The 13604-nt window shown below is 35.6% G+C and overlaps 2 protein-coding genes across 8 annotated transcripts in view; one reads left to right on the top strand and one right to left on the bottom strand.

Annotated features, from left to right (window-relative positions):
* Positions 1 to 13604, bottom strand: part of LOC120779169 (centrosomal protein of 135 kDa) — a 48856-nt gene that overhangs the window by 31435 nt on the left and 3817 nt on the right. For all 6 annotated transcript variants that reach the window (XR_005705610.1, XM_040111398.1, XM_040111402.1 and 3 more), the window contains exons 9-10: positions 13379 to 13589; positions 13202 to 13317 (exon numbers count right to left, since the gene is read on the bottom strand). Coding sequence is in view for 5 of the 6 variants with exons in the window: in XM_040111398.1 (XP_039967332.1) it covers positions 13202 to 13317; positions 13379 to 13589 (327 nt within the window). In the remaining variant the exon portion in view is untranslated. The remainder of the gene's footprint in view (positions 1 to 13201; positions 13318 to 13378; positions 13590 to 13604) is intronic.
* Positions 1307 to 12913, top strand: LOC120779171. Of its 2 annotated transcripts, XM_040111406.1 has the most exons (7): positions 1307 to 1526; positions 3731 to 4178; positions 10400 to 10879; positions 10946 to 11105; positions 11167 to 11344; positions 11416 to 12109; positions 12713 to 12913. In XM_040111406.1, the coding sequence occupies exons 3-7, from the start codon at positions 10437 to 10439 to the stop codon at positions 12735 to 12737; spliced, it is 1500 nt and encodes a 499-aa protein (XP_039967340.1). In that variant the 5' UTR covers positions 1307 to 1526; positions 3731 to 4178; positions 10400 to 10436; the 3' UTR covers positions 12738 to 12913. The 2 variants fall into 2 exon arrangements, with proteins under 2 accessions (XP_039967340.1, XP_039967339.1); XM_040111405.1 differs by having other exon boundaries at positions 11416 to 12913.

Genomic DNA, 13604 nt, shown 5'->3' on the forward strand with positions numbered 1-13604 from the left:
AATTTTTCTGCTTTTACCCAATGGTAGTCGAAAAAGTCTTTTCGTATTTTGTCAATAGATATCCGTTGCAGTGATATATCTCTAGTGCTCCAATCACATTGTGTCAAACCATATAGTATTGGAAAAGTGAAATTTTAAGCTTCATTTAACCAAACCCAAATTCGGGGAAGTTGAAAAAAGTTACAGCTGTTCAAAAATGAGTGAAAATAAGGAAGAAATTGAATTTGATGAAATTTTTGTATAAAAAGGGAAGAATGCCACGCAAGCCACCAATGAAATTTGTGAAGTTTTCGGAGACCATGCTGTACCAGCACAACAATGGCTCGCTCGCTTCCGCTCTGAAATTTCGAAATTTCAATTTACACTGATGAAAGTTTTATGCCGGTGGAATAATGTCTCTAGCGGAAAAATGACAAAAAGTGGTCGACCAAAATAATACATATGTGTTTATTTATTATTATTATAAATATAAAAAAAATATGTTAAAGTTAGATTAGAAATACGAAAAAACTTTTTCGACTACCAAATATTTCGTTAAAATACCGGAAAGTAGACACACAGCCTGAAAATTGTGCTCTCGCATATAAACTGACTACCGGAAAATATTGAATTCTCGTTTTATACTACTCGTAGTACACACTATTGACCATAAATATCAATTTGGATACAAAACTAATTTACAGTTAACGACCACAAATGAGGCTTACAAATTATGCGTAGCCTACAAAAAGGGTATCAAACTAGCAATATGTACAGCCAAAATGTGGTTAAAATAGGATGTATGTACATATGTTTGTACATAAAAATAATACGCTGATAAAAAACATACACTGTAAGCATTGACAACCAGGCAATAGAAATTAAAACAAGCATAAAAAATATAACCATAACAACAAACATCGGTTCAATTGTTGACAAGCAAACAATAAACACTGAGCAATATACGTCAAAAGAGTGAGATAAGTGAAAACCCAGAGATGACTCTAGAGAGGAGTAGTAAACGAAAAAAAAATATTCTGAGTGGAAGTTGGTACAAGAGGCAGTGAAAAGTTAATGAAATATATTTTTTTATAATAATGTTATACAAACTACGACGAAGAATAGATAAAACAAATAAATTGGTACAAAAAAAAGCAAATAAACTTTGGTTTGTGCTCGAAAAATTCGCACAGCTGATTGAATTGAAAATGAATTGAGCGCAGACAAGAGCTCAACACAAAATGAGAGCGCGTTTGAGTGCAATGCTGAAAGTTGATAGTAAAAATGCGCCCGGCGCACAGATCAAACTCGACGCTGGTGGCTTACGGTGGCGTGTGGCTCGACTTGCGGTGCGATTGACGAGTGTATACGATTTGTGCGCCAGCAAAGAATTTCATTTAATCTGGCGGGTGAACCACATAAATATCGTTTAGCGGCAGACAAACATCGTTAAAGTCAAAACACGGCTGCGTTGGCTTAAAAGTCGGTTTTCAACAGAAAAAAAGGAGGTTTTTGAAATAAAAAATACTGTTTTATAAAAAAGTGTAGTAAGTGTATATTCATGCTAGTGTCGTAATATAAGTCATTACACAATTTTGACTTACTCATCTCAATTGTTGCACAGCTAATATGATTGAAAGCTAAAGCATATTGTTATATCAGTTTTTGTTTGCAGTTTTACGGTGCTAAATTAGACCATAATGTGTGCTGACCTCCAAAGGCGTAACAAATTATTTGTGCAAAAAAAAATAAACGGATATAATTTGAAACTGCAACGAATTATAAAGCGCTAACGCCTATTTTCGAATTCAGCATTGTTGCGATTTGCATGATAAAACATAATAGTAACCTTGAAAGAGTTCAATCGCGATTGGCTTAATTTATTACGAATTTCACATTCAAATCTGCAGCAGTTTCGTTATGGGAAAAGAAATAAGAAAAGAAATGAAGAAATTGTAACAAATGAAGTGCTGGCGGTTCAGTAAAATTAAAAAAAAAAATATATGTATATAAAAACACTGATAAATAAAATAAAAAACAAAAATTATTATATATAAAAATTAAATTAAAAATATATAAAAATAAAATTAATTAATAAAAAATAAATACTTTTAAATTTTATTATAAATAAAAACTAAATATTGAATTTAAAAAAATATTAAAAAACAAAAAAAAAACAAAAAATTGTAATATTTTAAAATTAAAAATTAAATATTATGTTATATGTTTTAAAAAATTGTTTTCAGTAAAAATAATAAATAAGACAAAACAAATAAAAATATAAAAAATCTACCAAATCTCAAATACTAAAAAATGAAGTAGATCACAGAATATTATAAATAAAAACTAAATATTAAATTTAAAAAAAATATTAAAAAACAAAAAATATTAAAAAACAAAAAATAATAAATAAAAAAATGAATAAAAAATAATATTTTAAAATTAAAAATTAAATATTATGTATGTATAAAAAAATTATTTTCAGTAAAAATAATAAATAAGACAAAACAAATAAATATAATAAAAAATCTATAAAATTATATAGAATACTAAAATAAAAATTTAGTTTTCAGTCATGCCAAAAAAATACAATTTTTTCTTTTGAGGATAAATAAAAACTGAGTAAAAATTCTAAAAATAATAAAATAAAATATAAAAATAATTCAAATTAAAATAATAAAAAACACAAAGAACTGTTTAAATGAAAACATTGGGTCACTAAAACAAAAAAGAAATAAATTAGTATAATAAAAAGTTATAAATAAATAAATAAAAATTATTTTCAGTAAAATAACAAAAAAAAGTGGGTGGTAAGAAAATATTAAAAAAACACAAATATTATTAATAACACTAGTTGACAATTATTTTGCGACTGTGATGTTAATTTTGGGTTGCTAAAATAGAAAATAATAGTAAAAATTACCTAATACATAGGATTTTTGGTGTTGTAATCAAGGAGTGTAGGGTCAAACCACCGCCATGTGATGGGAAATTATTGAACTCAAACTCGTAATGAGGACACCTCAAATACCTCACAGGACTCTTAGAGTCGCAAATTTTTTATTTAGATTTATTGAGCAATGTAATTAAAAAAAATATTTAAATCATGGCAGTAAAAGACTATATTTTTCCCCGAGGACAAATAAAAATTACCACTAAAAAAACAAGAAAAAATTAGCTTCATCTGCACCGAAGTTATACTCGTAATACCCATCACAGACTTATTTCTTCTGGCATAAAGGGTAACATCCCGCCACAAGACGGAAACATATTTTTTCTCGAGTCGAGAAGAATGAGAGGCCAATCAAACCGTTCGCTATCATAATATTCAATTCACAAGCTAATTAAATGTTTAAAATATAAATACAATTAATATTATAACAAAACTGCAAACAGCAATAACAAAATGAATAAATAATTAGAAAATGAAGCCACTAATTGCGTCTACATTTAAAAAATACCAATTCATAAAACCGTTTTTCAAGCTGGTCAGCCAAACCAACAAAAAATGTTTGATTATACTGAACAAAATAAATAAAATCAGCAATAAAAAGATAGAAGACATCACAACGCCCTGAATTCAAGGCCATAAAGAGGAGTTGCTGCTGCGGCCGCTGCGACCGATGCCGCTACTTATTAATTAGTTGTTTGTGAAGTTGTTGTTGTTTCATTATCTCACAGCCACTTTTCTGTGCTGCATATCATCTTGTGTTTACCTTCTTTATCATCTTCATTCTCTACCTCATTTCAGCTACCTGTGCGCACTCACTTCATTCTTTGCCGCATACAAAGTTTATGAACTAAGTGACTGACTCGCCTCAGCTTTCAGTGTATACATACATATGTATGTAGACAACGAGTTGAATAACCGTCCAATATGTGTGAGTGTAGTGCGGTGTGCTATCGCTGTGTAGGTAATGCCTTGTAGACATACAATATAATGTTCCATGAAAGAATATAGTAAATAGTGACATTGTGACAAAAAAACAAAAAACTTCAAGAATGTGCGCTCGCAGGTGTGTGGTTTTGTGAAAGTGCCAAGCGAGTATTTGTTAAATTCTTAAAAAGCAAAAGAAATTATGTTCTAAAAAGTGAAACTTCAACGGAGACGGCAACTACACAATTTTGCGCAGAATATAGCTAGTTTGCAGAAATACCGACAGACAGCTCAATCTTCATTGGCGACGAAGACTAAAAAGGTAATGGCAATTAGTGAAGTAGTTAGGCAGAAATAATTGTTTTAATTATATAAGCTAAGATCAGTGATGCTACTTAGAATTCGGATGGATCAGTATACACAATCATGCTAGAATGTGACGACATAGTCTGGTTTTTAGCTAGTATTGAAATCAAACTTCATACGAATATAAAGAAGATTGTAGCCATCTAGGAAAAAATATTATTTAAAATATCGATTCGGCGTGGGTGAACCAGTCCGGTTAAAATTTGATCATATGGTTTGATTTTGGTATTTGGCACTATATAGCACTGATTCCACAAATTTGAAAAAAGAAAGCCACTGAACTCGCTTTTTGCAAACAAAAACAAGAAAAAATATTAACTGTGTGTGCACCGAAGCTATAATACCCTGCACGGGTGCATTTCTAATAGCAACTACGATATCCGATATCGGTGGTGCTAACAAATGTGTGCATATACTTATAAAATAAAGTACTTGTATGTGAGCAAAATTTCAGGTGGATATCTTAAAAACTGAGATACTAATTCGCGTATATACATACAGACGAAAAGAAAGAAGAAAAATAGAATATTAATATTATAGAATAAAATTTGGGTTCCCTGCTTAAAAGATCAAGACCTAACATACACAACTCATTCATAATATCATACCAAAAATGGCAATGCAGTTGCAACAAAGTTTTTCCATAAGCATGGTTTCAATTGCACTTGCAACATCCCATCCGATTCGTAATGTTATCGCATCGATCAATAATAACCGCAATATTGCGCAAGCGACAAATAAGGCAAGCGATGGCATTAGTAACCCACTAAACCAACAAATAGATATCGTGCTGGTGGCCTACAATGCTGCTGTGCTGTTTGCCACACCCCACGCGGCGCACGAATGAGAAAAATAGCAATGAAATAACAAATAATTACAAGTAATTTTCACAACTTTTCCAGTGACGACGTAATCAGCGGCGCTTAATGATAGCCGCAACAACAAAAGAAAAGAAAAACGCTAACAAGCAATTGCAGTGCAATGAAAATCGCCAACAACAACGCTGCCAATGGCTGACGGGCAAGGGTGGGTTGTTGGCTGCAGCAGCAGTGAGAGTGGTCCAGCGCACAAGCAAGCCTGCGCATGTGTGTTGCACATATTGGTGCAACGAAAACAATTGCAAGCGAAAAGAAGTCAAGCAAGCACGGCTAATTAGCCGTTACACCGTGTGGCGAACAGCTGTTTGAACCATGTTGCAGTGCAACGCATGCAAACACGGAGCATTGCAAGAGTGAGAGCAAATCTCGCCAACAAATGCCGGTTTTTGTTTACAAACCGAGTGCATGCTGACGTTCACGTTGTTTTTGTTATTACATGGCACTCCAGGCCCAACACTGCGCTCGATGGCTTGGTGCGACACATCAGGCGGCTGGCGGCCGGCTGCTGCTACCCACTTTCTTAGCTTGCCTTATTTATCTACAGTTATGCAATTTGGCTTGACTTGCCATTTGATTGTATTTGTCTGTGGGTTGACTATGGTTAAAATTCTTCCTGTTACAATTTCGTTTTCACGTCATTAAAAAAACCAGTTAATTTTTTTTGCAATGAAAGGATTAAATGTTAAAATATCTGAGTAATAATATAAGAAAAACATTTTTTGGTCGAGCTTATACGTGGGTTGGCTTTTATATTTCGAAAATCGGCAAGCTTAGTGTGGCAATCTGGCAACTCACAATTTTAACGTAATGTTTGGCATATTTGATATGTTGTTTACAGTAACTTAAAATATTCTTCTCGCTCAAAATATGGAATATTTTATAATAAAAGGGTCGCGTAGGTTGCCTTTTATATTTCGGAATTTGGCACCAACTTTATCGTTAAGTTTGACAATTTTAATGTTATACATACAGTAACTTAAAAAAATTTTCTCGTGCAAAAAATGGATTTAAAACGAAAATATTTTCGGGTGATTATTTTTTTTAACTTTCGACGTGGATTAAATCTTCAAGATGAAGCCCCATCCAGGACCAGTGTTTATCGTTGGTATGGTGAATACAATCGAGGTTGTAAACAACTCCAAGTCGAATTTTGGAAGGTCGTCCAAAATCAATTCTTGTTCTGGAAACTGTTGATGCTGTGCGCAAACTGATATTGCAAGATCGAAGATTCTCATGTAACCTATCGTTAGATTGAGACAACTATGGGTATTAGTGGGACCAACATACATTCAATGTTGTATGAACAACAAATTGTTTACGCTGTTGATATTGTAGCGGCAGAATTCTGAATTCTGCCGAGTTGACAGTCCTTGGCCGTATAAAAAATTCGGGTCCGTTCCGGTGAGGTAGACCCGACTGTTGAAAAGACGGTCAAAAAAATGATGATTCGTGATTTTACGCTTTTGAGCCCGAAAGTAAACAGCAGTCAACTGTATGGGATTTTTCTAGATGAGCCGAATCCAACAAAATTTGTTCGCGCATGAAGCACTTCCAAGCGAATAGTTGCCTGTTTTTTGGAAAAACTGGACATATCGCAAGCATACCACTGGAACAACGCGGTATAGTAAACTCTGAGTGGTATATAACGATTTGTTTGCCTGTTGTCTTTCAAGAAATCAGGAAGACTATGGTTAAATCACACATCGACTGAAACAACTGCACTTAAAACATCAATTTGAAGAGCCATCCACCGTAAAGTTCTGATTTGGCACCGAATGAATTCTTTTTATTCCCGAAAAACGAAGCGTTTTTCGACACCTGAACAAGCGGTTGTTTCGTTCGGAACGCATATTTTGGAAATACCTCAATCAGAGTGGCAAAAGTGCTTAGACAATTTGTTCAAACGTATGCAAAAGTGTATAGAACTTAATTGAGAATATTATGAATAACAATAAAAGGAATTTTGGCTGATTAATATTTGCTTGTGTTGTCAAATCCCGAAATATAAAAGGCAACCTACGTATATTGTATATATCATTACTAAAACTATTAGCTGATCAATAAATTCGTTGGCACAACGCTGATTCGTATACGTCTAATAGCTCAGTCAAAAGACCCGAAGAGATGTAGAGCCTCTTCCTCTCTAGTGTCTACTGAATAATTTTTGCGCACATTTTCTTTTCTTTTTGAAAATTAGCACAGTCGATATACACATTTTAGACTACCTGAAAACTTTTTGCAACATTCTGGAATCTTAAATAACCAACGTGACAACCCATTGGTCCAGGTCAAATTCAAAAGTTATTGAAGCAAATGAAAGCACACTTGCCTCGCCTTGAACCCTGTAGACATACATAACACGCACAAATAGTCGGTTTAATAAAAAGTCGACACAGGTTGTATATAATACTATGTACACACGAATGTATGTTTGCACATATGATTCTTCAATGTTAGCAGTTGCGTGCTTTCGCAGCAATATGGGTCATTCAAATGCGGTCCATGATACAACCGCAGACAAATACAAATACAAAGAAATTGTGTTTACAAGTTCTGTGTTGACGCTACTCATATTCGCGCGCATTCTCAAGCCAACAATGGCAAGGCGCATTTCGGGTTGGAAATTGAGACAGCGATTCATAAGAAATGTGGAAAAAATTATAAAAACAATAAAAAAACAACGTGAATTGAGACACAATGCACATATAAACAAACGATTTTATTGGGCAAATGAAATTGCGGTGGCGCATGCGCGGAGTGCGAAATTGATACTTGTAAATAAAATGAACGATAACAACAACAGCAAATGCAACCGACTGTGATTGCAGCGCAAAGCAAATGCACAAATTGCTGCAATGAAGCCAATAAAGTAACTGTGACTATTGCAAAAAAGATAAATTTCAAGTCAAAGTGTGCAAAGCAACATTATCAGCGCGATTGCAGCGTCTTGTTGCACACACATTAAGAGTTTTGAAATGCCGCAAATTATGCGCGCCGGCAAACAGGCGCATAGCACGCTCTTGACTGCTTGCGACGCGTGATTTGCGGCGCTGCAAAGAAAGATCCGTTGCGTGGCCATGTGGCAGTCTCATTTTACAGTGCAACACTTTGACTGGCAGGAAGCTTTTAAGTCACTTTTCGCTACCGGCTGTCAACTCGGCGCAGCTGTTGCGCTATCTTGTTTATTGCGGTTTCATTTTACTTCTGAATAAATTGGCATCCGACTTTCGAGAGCAATAAAAATTTAAAGCAACAAAAATTTTAATACAATTTCGCCATAAATATTTAATTTTGAGGCAATAATTGCTCTAGCGCTTCTTCAAAATTGTGAGAGTATATCAAGGAACTTTAAGAGACTTGGAGAGCCATTGTTATGGCCTAAATAATTTAGAGGACTTAAACAATTTGGAGATCAACAGTTAAGAATTTCAATCATGCTTACTCGTTCAACAGATATCCAATTCATGATAAAGTCGTATAACAACAGTTCAGTGAAAGGTTTTCTGGGTTCAAGTCTCGAATGTATCAATGATCTAAACCATTTTTTTTTGCACTTGGGTGTACTAAAAACAAAGCGATTGTTTCTAAGAAGAACTATATAACGGGTTTTTCAATAGAGACGAACAAAAGTAGACCGATAGGGACAGCAAACGATGCGGGCACGCTTGCAGAAGTCCAGACGCAGAACCCAATATTCGACGTTCTTATTCAAAAACCCGTTATTGGCTTTAAAGCCATAAACTGAGAATTAAAGAGAATTTCTGCTAAAATCAGCCGCGAAAGACAATATAAAATTATTCTTGCCTGCAATTGCTACTTTTAAGGCATACAAATATTAAAGCTATATTAGTTATTTTAAACTATTTATTATGCTTCTAATTTTATATACGAAAAGGTGACTCTCCGGCTTTTTTACTGAAATAAATGAGAAATACGAACATAACAGCGACAAAAACCTAGTTCAGTGGAGCAAGTCGGAATAAATGAAAGCTCTTCAGATCCGAAACTTTTTCAGCAAACAACGTGTCAAAGCTCATATGCGTTTGTGAGGCCTTATACTATACTGGCTGATTCATTTGCTACACTCTGTTGGTAAGACCTTCTCAAACACTACGAATCATATGTTTTGGCATATCCACCAAAAATCCTATAGGTGTTTTAAAAACCAACAGAAATTACTAGCTGTCACATTTAATTAATGGAGGTTAGAAAGAACTGAACAAACTGCAAATACAGTTGAGAGTTTTAAAAAATTTTCAAAAAACACCCATTATGCTATTTATCCAACAAAAAATGTAATCAAATATGCACACGAAATGGTGAATTTGTGCATATTTAAAATCAAATTAAACAAAATTTCACTTTTTCTCACACTCCAAGCCACTGTGTTTGCAAATTTTTTCGACCAGACGTCTGCATAACAATTTAGCCCAATTATTATTACCGGCTTGTGCTCTTTATTGCCATCCTCTTATCATTCAGCTCTTTTTTTTGGCAACCAACATCATTTTAGGTCATGGCTAACGACCGGTCAAGCGTGCTCTGGCGCGATGCGTAAATATGCTGGCGTCAATATGTATATATACCATATAAGCAAATGTGTGTGAATTCATGCGCATGCGCATATAAGTTTTAATTCTCGCGTGGGCATTTAGAGGCACTGTACTAAATACCATTTTTTTAATAAGTTTAAATATTTGATTTTAGACAAAATTAAGAGAATTAAACAATGAAGCGTACCAAAGGCAAAGCCACATATACATACTTATGTGTATGACATAACAAAAGGCACACTTCCCATTCACCTCTATTTTTGATATTGACCCATATTAAAGCCAAGACACGATAAATTTTTGAATTTTTGACGAAAGAAAGTTCGAAATCGATAGGGAAGGGTTGGATAAAATGAAGTTTTAATTAGATATAGAGAGATAGACGGTATCATTTCTGCAAGGAATAAAATTAGATGATTTTGATTAGATTCGGTTCTATGGAGTAAAGTTCCATTTTCCCAATTTTCTTCGAAAAGCAGTTGAAAGTGTCACTTTCCACAATGATTGTAACTGTAGAAGCTTAAGAAACGATTTTCGTACAAACTCCAAGTGCCCCAAGATCAGAAATTTTGTAAAGCGTCTTAATACATTTTTGTTCTTTCTTTCAAAAAAAATTATAAGCGCTGACAAAGTCGATTTCACTTATCTCCCTAAATTTTGAAATTAGTCTCTTAAGGCCCCAACTTTTATTGGAAACATCTCTTTAAATCATATTTTACTTATTTTCGTTTTTTCCCCCCTTTCAGCTTACACTTTCAAAAAACACACACACAGAATCTCACAATGAAACGCCGAAAGCTACTACTCTGTTGGACCATCCTACACTCTGGTCTTAGCCTAATTGCTTTTCTCACATTACTGCTTAGTAAAACTACACAAGCGGCGATTGTGCCACCGCCTTGGAGCGATCCCGAAAAGAATCCCTGCGCCAGCATGCCCGGCGGTTGGCAATTACTCTACTGGCCGCCACTTAAACAGTGCTTTAAAATCTTCACAATCGGATACCCGTGCCCGGAGACGATGGAACTGAGCCCAGCGCCGAATGTGGGCAAAACGAAATCGGCGCGCCTTAATGCACCAGCAGCTGAATGCCGCTGTCCGCCAGGCACTGCGCTAAGTGCGGAGACGAATAAATGTCACGAGATATTTAAGCGTGGTCCATGCGAACATAGTGCATACTTTGCGCCTTTACCGGAAGAACGAGCGTTTATTAGTAGCGGACGAAGGTGAGTTTTTCACACAGGCTGGGCATTGTTTGAGCACACCGCCTTCTTTTTTTCTACAACTGACAGGTCCAACAATCGTTGGGGCAGCTGTAAAACGGCCAAGCAATGCTCGGTGGGCATGATTTTTTGGCCGAAAGATGGCAGATGCTATGCGCAGTACACGAAAGGACCCTGTGTGAAAGGCAAGCTGCTGGTATTGAGTGAAGATGGACTGGGCGAATGTAAGGTATGTAAAATAGAAATTAAATAGTCCAGAATATATGACTGTTCGTCGAATTTGTTTTTAGTGTGAACACGAAGGTGCATTGCGCGATTATTTTTACGACCCCGAAGAGACCTGTCATGAGCATTACACCAAAGGTCCTTGCTCAACACCCGGTGAGCTCTTTCTGCCTGGTGGCCGTTGTGATTGCCATCGGCATTTGCCGCACTACAACGAGGATCATCAAATGTGCTACGAATTGAGTATAATTACGAATAAATTTGTCTATTTTGGTTATTTGCAGTCGCTAAACATGCACGTTTCACAATTGCAGACACACCAGGACCCTGTCCGCCGGGCCATATCTTCAATTTGCCAGACAATTTCACGGCCGCCAACACAGCGACAGACATACCGCGCGCACAGTGTCAATGCAAGGACGGCTATGTGCCCTGGAATGATGGACTGTGCTACCGCCTCTATACAAGGGGACCATGTGGACCCAACGAATTTCTGATTAATGCAACCAATTGTGTACGCAACTTTTGCGGCAAAAGTCGTCTGTATTTTCCCGAGGAGAATACATGCTATCGCATTGGTTCACAAGGTCCGTGCTCATTGCATCAGGTAGTCGTGTTTGATTTCACAGCGCGACCCTCGGTCGATGGCATTTCTTACAACGGCATATGCGGTTGCTCCGGCGTCATTTGGAATCTCGATCAACAATGTTCGAATATCGATAATGGCGGCACAGAAGATGAGAATACATGCGAATCGACGCCGGGTATGGTAGAGCTGAATGGTAATTGTTATAAATTATATACGAGAGGACCATGTGGTCCGGGCCAATGGTTGGAGCCGCTTAAAACACACACACTCGGTCCGCAAACGCAACGCTTTTTAGATACGAAGGCGAAATGTGTCTGTCGGCCCGGCTATACGCTCGCCGAGGATGCTGGCGAGGATGAGCAAAATTTACCACGTGCGCGCATAACACGCTGCAATGCGCCCACGGTGGGTTTAGCGAGGTATTTAAATAAGCAACGTGAAAATTCGAAATTTAATACAAATTTTAATTTTCCCAACTTTCAATTTTAAAACTAACAATTTCTGCGTTTGCTTGCCTAAGTATGTATGTATGTAAATATATTAAATTTAAGCCGAACTGAGCGCTGTAAACTCTACTGCAACCAATCTTTTTTCAATTTTTTATATAAATATTTTGATAAACTTTCAGCTCTTCTATTGTAAATTTTTTCAAATTATAAAAGAACTGTGTTACTATGTAAATAGACATTCTATTCAGCTATTAGCACTTATTTGAGTTCCATATATATTGTATATATATCAATATCCATATGTATATATTTAAATCATTCAATATTTACAACGCTCTGAACTATAAATGTGGCTCTTTGGTGCATGCCAACCTCTGCTCAACTATCCTGCTCTCTTGCCAACTGTTTATATCTGTATGTACAACATATCTACAACTACTGTCTGTGCCTGCGTCTGTTCCTCAGCATGCCGCATGTTTGCCTTCATAATCGATAATTCTTACGTATTATCATTTATGTATATTTATATAAATTTACTGTTATACATATTTTTCGATTCTCTTCATATTTTAGATGGTTTTTAGAAATTTTCGGATAGCACGGATTAAACAAACATAATAGAAGGCATAAAATATTGTATTAAATTAATTGTAAAGTAAAACGAAAATTTAATGTAAACATTAAAAATTTAAGTTCGTTAAGAAATTATAATTAATTCGAAAAAAATAACTATTAGCTTAAGTAAAGCAACATATTGTTAGTGAGTGTTTGAGATTTCTGTGTGCCATTTGAAATCAAATGTATGAAATAAAATGTATAAAATAAAAGTTGTATGTGATTTGATTTAAAAGTCATGAGGTGACATCAGGGGGAAAAGTGCTGCCAGCTGGCGCTATAAAAGTGCCTGGCCAGTGCTTAAGAAGTCACAAGATGACTACTGGGGAAGCTGGCTCTATCAGAAGATCCATTCAGAGCAATTTGCACGATTAGATGTCGATAGGCACATCACGATATTAAGAATTCCGCATTATTATACCATTTTTTCAAATCAAGATCACTTACCTTAATTTCTCCTCCAACTCCTTGACCTCTTTTTCCAACGCCAAACGTTTCTCTTTGCAAAGTTTAAGTTCAAATTCCAATTGATAAGCACGCTCCGTTTTAGCATCTAATTGCGTCTATATATAAAAAAATAAACAAATAAATAAAAAATATTGCAAATTACGCAGTAGAACATACCAATATTTTGTCTTTCTCACTTTCCAGTGAGACATAGGTCTTCTTGAGTGCTGCAACTTCATTGCGCAGCTGTGCAGCTTCACGATGTGTGACCTCACGATTCGAGTCCAAATCGTTCAAACGCGTATCAGACGTTTGCAGTTGCCGCTCGGCAATGGCAAGTTTACTTTGATACTCTTGCAGTGTACGTTCGGTTTGCTCGTTCAAAATTCTAAAAAAAAAAAAA

The sequence above is a fragment of the Bactrocera tryoni genome, chromosome 5 (genome assembly GCF_016617805.1).
Source record: "Bactrocera tryoni isolate S06 chromosome 5, CSIRO_BtryS06_freeze2, whole genome shotgun sequence".
Taxonomy (NCBI): Eukaryota; Metazoa; Arthropoda; class Insecta; order Diptera; family Tephritidae; genus Bactrocera; species Bactrocera tryoni.